This window comes from Ursus maritimus, unplaced genomic scaffold (genome assembly GCF_017311325.1).
Source record: "Ursus maritimus isolate PB19 unplaced genomic scaffold, ASM1731132v1 scaffold_7, whole genome shotgun sequence".
NCBI classification, from domain to species: domain Eukaryota; kingdom Metazoa; phylum Chordata; class Mammalia; order Carnivora; family Ursidae; genus Ursus; species Ursus maritimus.
Window position 1 is genome coordinate 26,182,738 of NW_024426885.1, and position 15,406 is coordinate 26,198,143.

The 15,406-nt window shown below is 39.4% G+C and overlaps 1 protein-coding gene across 1 annotated transcript in view; it reads right to left on the minus strand.

The window, feature by feature from the left end:
• The window catches only part of GBF1 (golgi brefeldin A resistant guanine nucleotide exchange factor 1), a 116,128-nt gene that overhangs the window by 98,704 nt on the left and 2,018 nt on the right, over positions 1–15,406 (minus strand). The window contains 2 exon segments of the mRNA XM_040623985.1: positions 3,297–3,363; positions 5,662–5,767. Of these exon segments, the coding sequence (XP_040479919.1) occupies positions 3,297–3,363; positions 5,662–5,757 (163 nt within the window). The 5' untranslated portion in view covers positions 5,758–5,767.

Here is a 15,406-nt window from a genome sequence, read left to right on the forward strand (position 1 = left end):
CTCTTTCCAAGTTCAAAACCTTTTCCCAGCCTCCTACCATTAATACATTAATAGGCTTCCAAGAAAGCAGTCCTCCTGACACTGCCAATCAGAAAAATCTGTTTGTCTCAGTAAAAGAAACAAGAAATTGGTCATGGACTACAGAGTCCAGGACCACAGGGGCAGCTGACCCATAAACTTGCTCCTGGAAGCCAGCGCTCTGTGGGGGGTCAGAACCAATCAGAAGACTATGAAATATTCATTTCAGGTCCACTCTGTCATTTTTTCAGGCAGGTAGTATGTTAAAACCTAAGAATAATGGGCAACCTTGGCAGGTACTGTTTCAACATCTGCCCCGGAAAATACTACCACCTTCTTCCTTGCTCCAGGACACAGCTTGGCAACACCCAGCTATGTTCCTAGTACCACTGACAGAACTGGCTCCTCAGCACATTCTGGTTTTATTAGTTCCAAGCAGCAGATAATCTGGTCCCCTGACTCAAACAGGTAGGAAAATTAAGCAGCAGACTCAACTCTGACAGCTCTTAGATGGTCTAGAAACCCTAAGTCCTAGACTGCACCACTCACCACAGATATGGTCTCTTGAGATATGTCAGGGATATGTCAGGATAGAGAAAACAAGTATAGCATATGGATTAGATGGCAAGCAGGAAATGTAGTTCTGTCAGGATAGCAGCACCATCTCAGCTCCTCAAGGTCTGCAGAATGCCCAAAAGGCCTATAAGGCCAATCTGATCTCAGCCATTCTGGGTGTTTCCAACCACATACAACACAATTCTGTATATAAATTTTTTGTCAAATGTTTCTAAATATATTAACATGTTTAATCCTCTTCACATCTCTTAAAAGATAGTACAGCTGACCCTTTAACAACCCATGGGTTTGGAGCACCAACCCCCTCCTTTGCAGTTGAAAATCCATGTATACCTTTTGACTCGCCCAAAACTTAACTACTAATATCCTGCTAACCAGGAACCTCACTGATAACATAAGCAGTCGATTAATACATATTTTGTATGTCATATGTATTATATACTGTATTCTTGTAATAAAGTAGCTGGAGAAAAAATGTTATTAAGAAAGTCATGGAGGGGGGCAGCTGGGTGGCTCAGTCGTTAAGCATCTGCCTTTGGCTCAGGGCGTGATCCCGGCGCTCTGGGATCGAGCCCCACATCGGGCTCCTCTGCTGGGAGCCTGCTTCTTCCTCTCCCACTCCCCCTGCTTGTGTTCCCTCTCTCGCTGGCTGTCTATCAAATAAATAAATAAAAAATCTTAAAAAAAAAAAAAAAAAGTCGGGGGGGCCGGCCGGCACAGTCAGTGGAGCATGCAACTCTTGCTCTCAGGGTTTTGAGTTCAAGCCCCACACTGGGTGTAGAGACTACTTGAAAATAAAATCTTAAAAAAAAAAAAAGAAAGAAAGAAAGAAAGAAAGTTATAAGGAAGAGCAAATATATTTACAGTACTATACTGCATTACTGAAAAATCCATATATAAGTGGGCCTACATGGTTCAAATCCATATTATTCAAGGATCAACTACATGCTGAACTTTGGCCACCAAAAAGAGTTGTAAATACCTACTCACTGTATTTTCTTTCTAATTGGGATAGGTAACCTTTATCTGTAAAGTAAAAGAAAAAAAAATCTGTGCAAGTAGCCAACTTCCTAAAGCAGCCAAGCCACTTACAGTACAGGCCATAAAATAAGAACATTCCACCTAGTTGCAGCTTTAACCCTGCTAACTGGCTAACAACCACTTCCTCTATACCTAATCCTTGGCTAACATTTCCGATGCTTTTCAACTGAATGAAATTGCTCCTTTAAAAAAAACACGTAGAGGGGCACCTGGGTGGCTCAGTCGTTAAGCGTCTGCCTTCGGCTCAGGGCGCAATCCCAGCATTCTGGGATCGAGCCCCACGTCAGGCTCCTCCACTGGGAGCCTGCTTCTTCCTCTCCCACTCCCCCTGCCTGTGCTCCCTCTCTCGCTGGCTGTCTCTCTCTCTCTTTCTCTGTCAAATAAATAAATAATATCTTAAAAAATAAAATAAAAATAAAAATAAATATAAAAAACATGTAGAGAATGCTTAGATAACTTCAGCCCATGTTCAGGAAAGTAAAAACGAATTTTTCTCTAGACATTCTCCTACATTTCTCATGAAAGGAAAAAATTTGTTTATTACTTACTTAACTTGCAGAAACCTAAAAACTATTTAATTGTTGTCTTAGATATGTTGCTAGCTAAAAACCATTCCAGGAATACAAACTGCAAAAGCCCTTTATGGTTGACAGAGAAACAGCTCTAAGGCTTTCCCCTTCAGTCTCTCTCCACTTGAAAAACCCAAAGGTGTTGAGATTTGCCTCCTCCTTTGACACATACATAACAGGAGGCACTTCCTGCATACATTCTCCTCTAATTGTATGAACAGAAGCAATGCAGACCAGGACACTAAAACCAGGCCTGAATTCTAGTTTTGACTCCACTTCTTAGGATGAATATGACCCCGACTAAACCATTGAAAATGTCCCTGGTCTTCAATTTCATTCATAAAAAGGGGACAATATCTGCTATGCCTCCTTCACAGGATTGTGTAAAAATTCAATAAGGTAATAAACATGAAAGTGGCTTTGAAAATTCTAAACATACGAATATTACATAGTTATTATGATTAGGAAAACAGGAAGTAAAAAAAAGAGACAAATGATTCTGGGAACACATGAAGACTGAAAGATCTATATGACACACAATTAAGGCCCTAAGAGTGACAACAACTTTCTATCAGAGGAGGGTTTTGTTACAAGTACTAAAAACTTGACTTGTAAAAAAATAAACTTCACTTGGGCCACCAACTTCCTACCTCATGGCATGCATGAGGTAGAGAAAGAAAGTAGTTAAAACCAAAAATAACTTCATTATAACTCAAACAATACAGGGAGCTTATCATTGTATGAACACTGATTCCCCACTAAAGTGGCACATCATACCAGGAACTCAAGGAAAAGGATCAGCAATGCAGTAAACCAGAAGCAAACTATACCCATGGGCTGAACCTGGCTTGTACCTGTTTTTGTTTTTGTTTTTTTTTAATTTTTATTTATCGCTCATTCATTTAAGTATTACCTATGTCTGCTTTTGAGCTACAATAGCAGAATTGAGCAGTTGCACAGTTGCTATGGCCTGCAAAGCCGAAAATATTTACTATATAGTCCCTTACAGAAAAAGTGTGTCTATCCCTGCAATAAATCAAACACATGGTTTTTTACCAGTATAAATAATCCTACTTAGATGTGGGGACTTACCCGTTACATTGTTTAAAACCTCCTTTAGATGACTGAAACTATGCAGCAGAGGATCCCGTTCTTCATCCTATAATACATAGGTTTAAAAAAAAAAAGTATCAGACAAAGAGGAAAAAGGAAATAACAGATAGATCAAGGGCACTTTGTCTGAATCCAATGATTAAGTTTCCCTCTGAAGAAAAGAAAGTTAGCCATGGTTCGGTTTTCCAGTTTCCTAATCTCCTATTTCACAAAGATACTCTGGGTTTACCTAAAATAGTAAATTCTGAAACACTAATCTATACCATGACCACAGCACTCAAGCTACCACAGATTGCCAGGGCCTTTCTACGTGCTATGGTCTGAATATATCTGTCTCTTCAAAACTTACATGTAAAAATTCTAATGTCCAATGTGATGGTATAAGAGGTAGAGCCTTTAAAAGGCAGGTGATTAGGGCCTTCAGAAGCTGGGTGAGGGCTCTGCCCTCATGAATGGAACTAATAACCTTATAAAAGAGGCCCAAGAGAGCTCCCTTGCTCCTTCCATCATGTGAGAAGTCTGAGAGGGCTCTCGCCTGATCATGCTGGCAACCTGATTGTGGACTTCCAGTCTCCAGAACTGTGAGAAATAAATTTCTCTTGTTTACAAGCCACCTAATCTGTGGTACTTTGTTATGGCATCACAAAAGACTAAGATAATGTATTATTCTATCTCTTCTCCTTCTTTATACTCATTATATAATCATATATACTCATTTCAAAGACATTGCTGACTCCACTCCCAGTTCTACACCATTTTTATTTTTATTTAAGATTTTATTTTTGGGGCACCTGGCTGGCTCAGTTGGTAGTCTGTGTGACTCTTGATCTTGGGGTTGTAGGTTCAAGCCCTGCATTGGGTATAGAGATTACTTAAAAATAAAATCTTTAAAAAAAAGTCTTGGGGTGACTGGGTGGCTCAGTCGGTTGAGCGTCTGTCTTTGGCTCAGGTCATGATCTCAGCATGCTGGGATGAAGCCCTACACTGGGCTCCCTGCTCAACAAGGAGTCTGCTTCTCCCTCTGCCCCTGACTCATGCATGCTTTCTCTCTCAAATAAAATAAATAAAATCTTTTTTAAAAACGCCTCTGGGGCGCCTGGCTGGCTCAGTCAGTAGAGCACGGGACTCTTAATCTCACAGTTGTGAGTTTAAGCCCCCACACTGGGCGTGGAGCCTACTAAAATAATAATAATAAAATAAAATTAGATTTTATTTTTAAGTAATCTCTACACCCAGCGTGGGGCTCAATCTTACAACCCCAAGATCAAGAGTTGTACATTCTACCAACTGAGCCAGCCAGGTACCCCTAAACAATTCATTTAATAAATGAACATGAGAAATTTCCAAACACACATACCTATATTCACTGAGTTGGAAATGTCTAAACTTGTTTTTATAATTGTGCCAAATATTGTTTTATACAGCTGTGCAAAAAATATCCTTGAACATACATATGCAACAAAGAAAGCCACCTTTACAACAGGTAAATTATTCACTCATCTGATTGGCAAGATACGGTCTGCTCTATATACTCCCAAGGAGTACCACCACCAAGCCACACTCCATGTATCAATTTGATAGTTAATTATAATCCTAGGGAATCTAAATATAAGGCATCTTTCTGACATTTTTAGGCATATTTAAGAGGTCCCAAGTGCTACCTTCGGTTATCTACAAAAATAGCTAGAAGAATAGTATCATCTTTTGGGTCCCAGAGAAAAAAAGGCAGCCTATAAATTTGACACTAGTTGGAATAAAACAGAAGGGTCCTTGATAGGGGTGCCTGGGTGGCTCAGTCAGTTAAGCGCCCAACTCCTGGTTTCAGCTCAGGTCATAATTTCAGGGTCATGATCTCAGGGTCATGCGATCAAGCCCCACGTCGAGCTCCCTGCTTAACGGGGAGTCTGCTTCCCCTCTCTCTTCCTCTGCCCCTCCTCCCATTCGTGCACTCTCTCTCTCTCTAAAATAAGTAAATAAATCTTTAAAAAATAAAAGGGGAGGCACCCGGGTGGCTCAGTCGGTTAAGTGTCTGCCTTCATCTCAGGTCATGATCTCAGGGTCCTGGGATCAAGCCCCACATTGGGCTCCCTGCTCAACAGAGAGTCTGCTTCTCCCTCTTTCTCTGACCCTCCTTCCCTCTTGTTCTCTCTGTCTCTCTCAAAAAAAAAAAAAAAAAAAAAATTAACATTAAAATTAAAAAATTAAAAGAAAAGGCTCCTCAATACCAAGAACAACTCTGAGTTCCTACTACTCTCATCATTATAGGGAAATTGATTACTGTTTTAACCATGCATCAGATCCCTTACAACTCAGTGACCAAGCTATCTGCCCATTTCCCACTTACCAGTGGAGTATGAGTGCTCCATCGGGCATTTCGTTTGATTGCCCCAACCACAATGTTAATCTCCCCTTGAATGATGTAAATATTTTTATCCACCATCCTGGCAAACCTACCAAAACAGTTAAAAGTTAGTTAATATTTAATTACTCAGAGCATACCCATGTTTAAATCAGTACCAGATAAGATCAGAATTATGATTTAACTACTTAGTACCATGATTCCCACCAGTAATACTGGGATAGGATGAAGTCCATCTTATGTTATGAATCCAGCTACCTGGCTCTCCTAGAGGTCTCCAGAAATTCAAGATACAACTCAAAAAGTATCAATCCAGAAAATTTCTCAAAAGCACCTCAACAATCTCTAGCAAGCATGTCAAATTCTTCAAAGTCAATTGTCCCCCAAATCTCTCCTGTGAGGATTTTAGGTATGCAGATACATCTGTGTAACTAGTTTGTTAAAGATATATTTCAGATCTTCCCTTTGTTCTTCTTTATTCCCTCAATAAAGTAATAATGAAAGTTCAAGTTAAAAGAAAAGAATGAAGGCTGTTAGAAAAATAGCCTTGGTTCAGAACCACAGTTACAATGTCAATTTACAGACTACACCCATTCTACCAAGTCAGCTCCAGAAAACTGGACAGCGGCAGTGATACAACCTTTAAAAAGTTCTGAAAGGTCAAGTTTACTTGCTTAGAGCAGGAACTCTCTAATAAGATAGATTGAACTCTCTAATAAGATAGTCTATAAAATAGTCTAATAAGGTCGACTCATTTTAAAGCTCCTTCTGTATGAATCTCTGAAGTGAAGCTAAAATACTACTTTAGTACTTTAAGTGTTCTCAACTGAATTATCACAGGATTTTCTTTACTGCCTAGAACAGCACTTGGAAAACATGTTTAATTCTCTTCCCAGATGAAAATATAAAAAAAAACAGAGTATCTTCTTGGCATAGAGAAAACCCTAGGAGCGTGTAAAACCACTTTCCACTTTCCATTATTTAGAAACCCTCCTCAAAAGAACAAAACTTTAAAAAGCAGAAAGGAAAAGGGTGATGGGACATATAGTTAGACATTTAGATCAGGCTCCAGGAAAGCTAAAACAGTAAGGCTATCAGTGTAAGGAAAGAAAGAATTCCACAAACACCACTTACTAAGCACCTACTATGCATATGGCATCTTTCAGAGTACTAAGGATACAAAGCAAATAAGACCTGGACGGACAGAGCTCTCAGACATATGGAATGAAGAAAAAGAAACTGTAGCATATAACTCTATGTTACCATTTATGTAAAAACCAACCAACCCACCCACCCTACATAAAATACTAGATTTGTTTTTGAAATTATGCAAATTTAACATATAATACAATATAAAAAGCAATAGAACAGCCAGTATCCAGATTAAGAATGGTACAACTGAAGTCTCTGTGTACTCTCCCTAATCATATCCTCCTCTTTCATCAATAGGTCTCACTATTCTAAATCTGATGTTTATTTTTTATTTTATTTTTTTAAAGATTTTATTTATTTATTTGACAGAGATAGAGACAGCCAGCGAGAGAGGGAACACAAGCAGCGGGAGTGGGAGAAGAAGAAGCAGGCTCCTAGAGGAGAAGCCTGATGTGGGGCTTGATCCCAGAATGCTGGGATCACCCCGAGCCAAAGGCAAACGCTTAATGACTGCGCCACCCAGGCGCCCCTAAATCTGATGTTTATTAAACTTTTATGTTGCTTCATACTTTTACTTCACTGATATATATTTTTAAATAGTAGTATTCTGCATGTTTTTGTACTTTATGTAAATAATATAATATTACATGTATTTTTCTGCAATTTGACCTTTTCCCTTGAAACACTATGTTTGTAAGTCATCCATGCTGCCAAGTGTACTTAATGTATTTTGTCCAGGTAATATATACATATGTAAACAGAGAATAAAAGGCCTGGGCAGGGGCGCCTGGGTGGCTCAGTTCGTTGGGTGTCTGACTCTTGATTTTGGCTCGGGTCATGGTCTCAGGGTGAGATCGGGCCCACGTCCAGCTCCACACTCAGTGGGGAGTCTGCTTGAGATTCTTTCCCTCTGCCCATCACCACACCCCCTGCCCCTGCTCATCACATGCACTCTCTCTCTCTCCCCCAAATAAATAAATCTTAAAAAAAAAAAAGTCTGGCAGATGTACCCCAAACTCAACAACCATACCCCAAATTCAACAATCACAGTTATCTTTAGAGATGATATTGTGAAACCAGGGTATAATCAGAGGACACTTTAGCCTTACCTATAATGTTTTAATTTTTTACAAGGAGACTATATTACTATACCATCAATATAATTTAAAATTAATAATGATGAAAGAGATGAGATATAATTTCCGCCCATGAGGCATTTACAGAGTTTAAGGGGATCTAAAAGAAAATGACCAAGTGATATACAGAAAAAAATACATCCTTCCAGTAGTACCATTTGCATATTTTGCATAAGACAGGGACCCCAGAAAGCAAGAAGTATGAAAACCATTATAATAAAGGGAAAAAGGACAGGTACAAGTTTTGTCCAGGACCATAATACCTTCTTCAAATCCACAAGAGAATACAACATAACAAAACATTTATTTTAATGGCAGTTTAAAGAAACAACTAGGTTAAAAAGAAAGAAAGAAAGAAAGAAAGAAAGAAAGAGAAAAGAACTAGGTTAGTCCCGGAGGACTTACCTACTTTCCAAATGCCCTAGGCACACAACAATGTTCTCTCCTGAGAAAATTCAATAATGAGAACATAACAACAGTAAGGAGGAGAACCAAGAAATAGAAGACAAACAAATTCAAAAATAATTCAAAGTATCAGAAGAGAAAAGATAAAAACTCTAGTACCATTCCTTCCTTAATTTATTTAGGCAAGATGAATATGCTCTATATCTCTGGAAGGATTTTGAAGAAATGGCTAATGGAGGTTGCCTCCAGAGAAGGGAAGTGGGGAACCAGGATGAGAAGACCACCTACCTCTTGAATTTTGTGTCACACATATATATAACCTATTACCTATTTTTAAATTAGAATAGTGAAGGGGCGCCTGGCTGGCTCAGTCAGTTGACGACTCTTGGTTTCCACTTCGGTCATGATCTCACTGGTGGTGGGTTCCAGCAGAAGTTGGGCTCCCCACTTAGTGGGGGGGTCTGTTTGAAGATTCTCACCCTCTGTCCCTGCCCCCACTAGAGCTTGTAGTGCACTCTCTAATAAAAAAATAAATCTTTAAAAAAATACTTAAAGGGACACCTGGGTGGCTCAGTCGTTAAGCATCTGCCTTTGGCTCAGGGACCTAGCCCCTGCATTGGGCTCCTTGCTCAGCAGGGAGCCTGCTTCTCCCTCTGCCTGCCGCTCTCCCTGCTTATGCACTCTCTCTCCCTCTCTCTGACAAATAACATGTTTAAAATAAATAAATAAATAATAAAATAATTTTTAAAAAATACTTAAATAAATTAGAATAGTGAAGAGTAGTTGTATTATTCCATATGTAAATGGAATCAAAGTTAATTAGCTAACATTTACTTCAGTCAATCAGACATTACCTAACACATGCTAAGCAAAATACTAGGCACAGCATACAGAATTGTCACTACTCACCCACAAGGAATTTATAATCTAACAGATTAGATAAAACACATACATATACACACAAACCCATATATATCTCCAATGCATGAGTAATACACAATGGCACAGTAGTGGAACAACGAAAATTATTTCTGGCAGAGGGCTCTGGAAAGGCAACTGGAAGACAGGATTCAAAATTTTTTTAGATTTATTTTTTTATTTTAGAGAGAGAGCGTGAAAGAGTGAGTGGGGGGAGGGGCAGAGGGAGAGTGGGAGAAACCGACTCCTCACTGAGCATGGAGCCCAACAACACAGGGCTTGATTTTAGGAATCCGAGACCATCACCTGAGCCGAAATCAAGAGCCAGATGCTTAGCTGACTGAGCTACCCAGGGGCCACCAGACCAGATTCAAACAGTCAAATATATAAGGAAAGAATGGCAACGATAAAGGCTCATGAGTAGGAAAATTCAGTAGGTATTTAGGGGATCATGATTATTCCAAACTGGCTGGAACATTACTCCTAGGGGAATAATAGGAGGTAAAGCTAGAACAGCCAGTGTGGGGCATATCATGGAGGGCCTTCAATATACAGTTATCATTCAGTATGTATACTGAATACCTACCATTATAAAAAATATTTTGGGAGCGCCTGGGTGGCACAGTCGATTAAGCATCAGACTCTTGATTTCATCTGGAGTCATGATCTCAGGATTGTGAGATCTAGCCCTGTGTCAGGCTCTGCACTCAGCATAAAGTCTGCTTGTCCCTCTCCCTGTGCTCCTCACCCTGCTTGCGGTCTCTCTGTCTCTAAAATAAATAAATAAAATCTTAAAAAGAAATATTTTGGAGGGCCTGTAAAAGGACAGTATAAAATAAGAATATTTAATCTCTTTCAAAGAACTAAGAGAATGAGAGAAAACACCCATACTGAAAATAACACAGCAACAGGTAAACAACAACACTATACTACAAATTGCACCCCAAAAAAAAAAAAAAGTGCCAATTAATGACTTAAAGGATCTACTGGCTATTTGGAAGGCATCCCAGAGAAAATAAATTTTGAACTGGGATTCCAACTGAAGTAATCAACCTAACATTTGATCAAAATTTATTAAGCACCAAAAGCTAACAACTTCCTAAGACAGTGAAGATGTAAGCAAAAAATCATTGTCTTAAACTTCTTTTCTTAGTAAAAAAGAAACAACTAGAGAATGAAGAGGAATTCTTTTTCAAGGACCATACAGAGTTGCTTATCTCCTTCCAGGCTTCTGAGCATTTGCCTCCTCACAGAGGGATTCTCCCAAGGGAATCTGCCCTTCAACTTCAAATGGGAAGCTCAGATGAACCACTTGCTACCTGGTACGCGATAGCCTAGAACCCCTTGTCACAAGGTCACAAAGGGGGCACCTGGGTGGTTCAGTCAGTTAAGTGTCTGCCTTTGGCTCATGATCTTGGCGTTCTAGGATTGAGTCCCCCATCGGGCTCCCTGCTCGTGCTCGCCATCTCTCTCTCTCTCGCTCGCTCTCTCTCTCTCGCACTTTCTCTAATACATAAAATCTTTTAAAAAATTAAATTAAATTAAGGCATTCATTTCTAAAACAAAAATAAGGTCACAAAGGCCTGCAGAGACCTCATATAAGTATGGCAGAAAAGAATTTAAGGTCTATCCTGTATCGTGGTGAAATAACATGAGAAGGAACAACCAAATAAGCAGCCACTAACAGATAAGCCACTGGCCCAGAGACTATAAGCCACATATACCATTTGAAGATACCGTCTGTTTAAAGCTGAGTCTATAGCATTCCCCTGGTGCTTTGTGGCATCCCAGTTACTCACCCCAAGAGGATCCAAAGAGAAGGAGTCACTCTATCAACTAGCAACTCCCTCTAGATCTAAACAAAATCAGGAGAAACAGAAATAATAAATTGGGTCCTTACTTCATGGAATACCAAAAAAAAAATCTATTTCAAATGAATTAAAGACTTAAATGTGAAAAAGAAAACTTGAAAACTTTTAGAAGTTAATATATAAGTATTTTTATAATCTCAGCATAGAAGAGAAGCACCTAAACAGGAAACAAAAAGCACGACCAGTTAAAAAACTGGTAAATTAAACCATGTTAAAATTAAAGACATTTGTTCAAAAAAACACCATGAAAAAAAGGGAAAAGACAGGTCACAAACTGGAAGAAAATATTTGTATATTTTATACATATAACTAATAAAGAAGCAATATCCATAATACAAAATGTTACAAAACTATAAAAAATAGACATATAAACCCTCCCCCAAATTGGCAAGAGACATGAATAGGCATTTCACAGAATAAGGAAATATAAACAGCAAATAAATATACAAAAACATTATTAGCTCCATTAATAATCAAGAAAATTATAAAATAAGTTTATGAGACACCACTTTATAGCAAAAAAATAGCACAAAAATTTTAATCTGACAATACTAGGGAGTTGGTAAAAATGCACAGCAAGCTGTTTGTGAGTATGTAAACTGATACAACTCATCTGGATTACAATTTGGCATCGTCTTGCAAAATTGAAGAACTTCATACCCTATATCTCAGCGATTCCACTGCTAAGACTATAACCCAGGGAAACTCACAAAAAATTTAGAATAGTGGCTGTGGGGAAGGGGAATGTGACTAACAGAGAAGGATATAAAAGTGGCCTCATTTTGGTGATATTTTGTTTTTTAAGCTGGATAGGGGACACTGATGCCCCATAGATGCTATACATGTTCTCTGCGTGTATGAAATAGACCATCAAAAGTTTCTTCTTTTTAAAATCATGGTCTTTGTTGCCTGTCTCTGCACTTGCTGCGCCTTTTCTGTTTTGAATATCTTTTTTTCCCCCACTCTTGTCCACCTGGTAAACCCTTCCTCATTCCATCCAAAAGTCAATGAGAAAGTCAGAATACCACAGTGGTTACAAGAACAAGCTTCAGAAGCAAAACAGTCCTGACTGTTACCACCTTTATGATCTCAGCCAAGTTTCTTAGCCTTTCTGAGCCCCAGTTTACAATTCTCCACTGCAAAAGGAAGATAGCACCTCCTCATCTGCTTGTTGTGAAGCATACATAAGAAGACTGGAACGCATCTAGAATGGTACCAGCACTATTTAAACCCTCCAAAAATTAGTTATTATAATGCCTGCTCTGTGAGATCTTCCCTAGCTAAACCACTCCCCCCAGAGAGTATTAGTAGTCCTTTCTTTGTCATCCTATCATACTATACATAGCTCCAAAGAACTTTTACTGGTTTATAATTATTCATTTAGTCTGTCTCTCCCATGGGTCTATAGACATCTCAGGAAGAGACCATGATTTATTCACCTTTTTATCCCCAATACCTGTAAGATAAATGATAAATACTGAAGGAGCAAATGAACAAATGGATGAACTAACATCAAAGACTGACTCTTCAGTATAGTGCAGCTCACATGACCTCATAAAGACAAGGACTCTAAGCCAGACAGGAAAACCTCCCTTCTGCATCCCAAATTCGTTTCTTTATCAGCAGTTACAAATTCCACACAGGCTACTCTATAGACAAAAAGAACCCACATTACCCACCAGTCTTCTATTTTCACATCTATTTTCCTGAAGTCTCCTCATGTGCTACGAGCATGTTCACATTTCTTCTCAGAAATACATAATTCTTGGGCGCCTGGGTGGCTCAGTCAGTTAAGCATCTGCCTTCAGCTCAGGTTTTGATCTCTGGGTCCTGGGATGGAGCCCCAAGTCAGGCTCCCTCTCAGTGGGGAGTCCACTCCTTCTCCCTTTGCCGTGCATGTGCACGCGTGCCCATGCTCCCTCTCTCAAACAAATAAATAAAATCTAAAAACAAACACACACAAAAAAGAAGATGTCCTTATCCAATAAGAAATCAGATTCTCCAAAGGCAGAGACTGTTTGTCTGCTTCATGGTGCTTTGGTGTCTAATACAGAGCTGTGCAAAACAAGAAAACTGATGGGCTTTCTCAGAGGACAGAAGCTAAATGACCTTCAACTGGCCCTTCCAAGGTTTATCTTCAATCTCTCAAACATTCCAGAGAAGCACTAAAGATGCAGCTTGTAAGATTCCCAGAGCAAGCCAAGGAATATACCATAGTTCCATCCTAATAAAGCACAGAAAGTGACCAAGAATTACTGAATTAGTAAACAACTTACTGGCTCAAGAAATTTACCCAAAGCGTGGAAGTAAGTGAAAGTCAAACTAGGAAAAGTTGCTGCCCTGACAGGCCACAACTGGAAAATCCTCCCAAACCCAACAATCAGGTGACCAGTGTACCTCAGCTCTGCCATCACACCTCCTTCCTCTATGGAGATTCTGAGTCTATCCCAAGGTGATAGGCAATGTGAGCCACTAAGGTGAGCCACTAAGATATGTCCAAAAATGTCCTTTCTACCAGCTTGAAGATGAAAAATGAAACAATGCTTCTCTTCTTACTCATCTTTTAACCACTCAGAGCACCCAAGGTGACAACTAAGGGTGACAGTTTACAGAGTAGGACAAAGACAAAAGGTTAGCCTGTGTGATTATACATAGAGAACTGCAGTGACTAAGTCTTACAAGGCATGCCTGTCTTGTCTATCAGGGGTCATCATCCACCCATCATAGAAAGAATCCAAGCCACAGACATACTTGTTCTATCTGGAAAAGGTTTTAAAGACTTTAGTTGCGAAGAGTTTAAAACACAGCGATCTGAATTTCAAGTTTCTCCTGAAAAATAGGAAGCCTAGTGTGTGCCCACATTCCAGTACACGACAGTCCCCACTGTATCCTAATACATTCATACCTGGCTTACTTCCCTCATTTACATTACCTGCCTGATACTCAAGCATTTAAGCTTGTAATCCTTGGTTTACGTGATAGCAACAAATCGTTACTTCCATGATCACTTCCATTACGACTGGGGCTCCAAATCAACAGACTGCTCTATTATGTTTTTATTTAATTAAACAACTGCTGTTGAACATACTGAAATACAGAAAAAGAACAATAAAAGCTGGGGTGCCTGGGTGGTTAAGCATCTGCCTTCAGCTCAGGGCATGATCTTGGCGTTATGGGATCAAGCCCCACATCAGGCTCCTCTGCTATGAGCCCGCTTCTTCCTCTCCCACTCCCCCTGCTTGTGTTCCCTCTCTCACTGGCTGTCTCTATCTCTGTCAAATAAATAAATAAAATCTTTAAAAAAAAAAAAACAATAAAAGCTAAACAGCTGCCAATTATAATTTACACATGCCCTTCCAGCCTGATGATAAAACAAACCTCCCCTTCTCCCTTCAACTCAACTTCACCATTACCCCAACAGCAGAATTATTCTAATCAGTCACACTGAACCACAGGGACAGACTGTGATCAATCAGCAGAAGTGGCAAACAAAGCCAAGGATGATCCTTCCAGAGAGTACTGTATAAATACAGTGTGTCTCCGTAAAGCAGGAGCTGCATCTTTTGCCTCTCTAGCTGCCCACACTGGCCAGTCTAAGTACCCTATTAATGAAGTTATTATCTAAAAGTGGCAGTCATCCTGCATTCTGGAACATGAAATAGTAGTGGAACTCTGAGAACTACAAGTTCAACTGGGATTGGTGCCCGGCTACTCATGAAGAGAGGTGTCTACAACCTGAGCTCCCACTGAGCCAATAAGCATCACTGTCAAGATTAGAAGACACCGTCTGTCTACAGCCACCTCTGAAATATAGCTCAAATTCAAGTCTTGAAGGAAGAACAAATTTTATTTTCTTTTCTTTTTTTTTTTAATTGAAGTATGGTTGACATACAAAAGAACAAATTTTCTCTTTGGGGTGAGGGTTGGTGGTGAAAAGCTATTCCTACCTAGAAAATGAATTTTCGGTAAAGAAAGGAAATCTTTGATGCCTGAGTCACCTCCAGGCCCAACTGAAAAGATACTGGATTGGTCATTCTATCTACTCAAAGACTAGATTGCCTATTATGCAAAGCCTATCAACTCAACAGGGCTCAAGAGGGCACATCAACCCAGGTGAGCATGGCAGGTTCATCAAACCTGGATACTTCCTAGGCTATGTCATTTCATAAGCCACTTTCTATTTTTTTGTAGAAATTCTGCAACTTAGATCAGCAAGTTAAAATACAAACTTGTTTCCTGGACCATTTC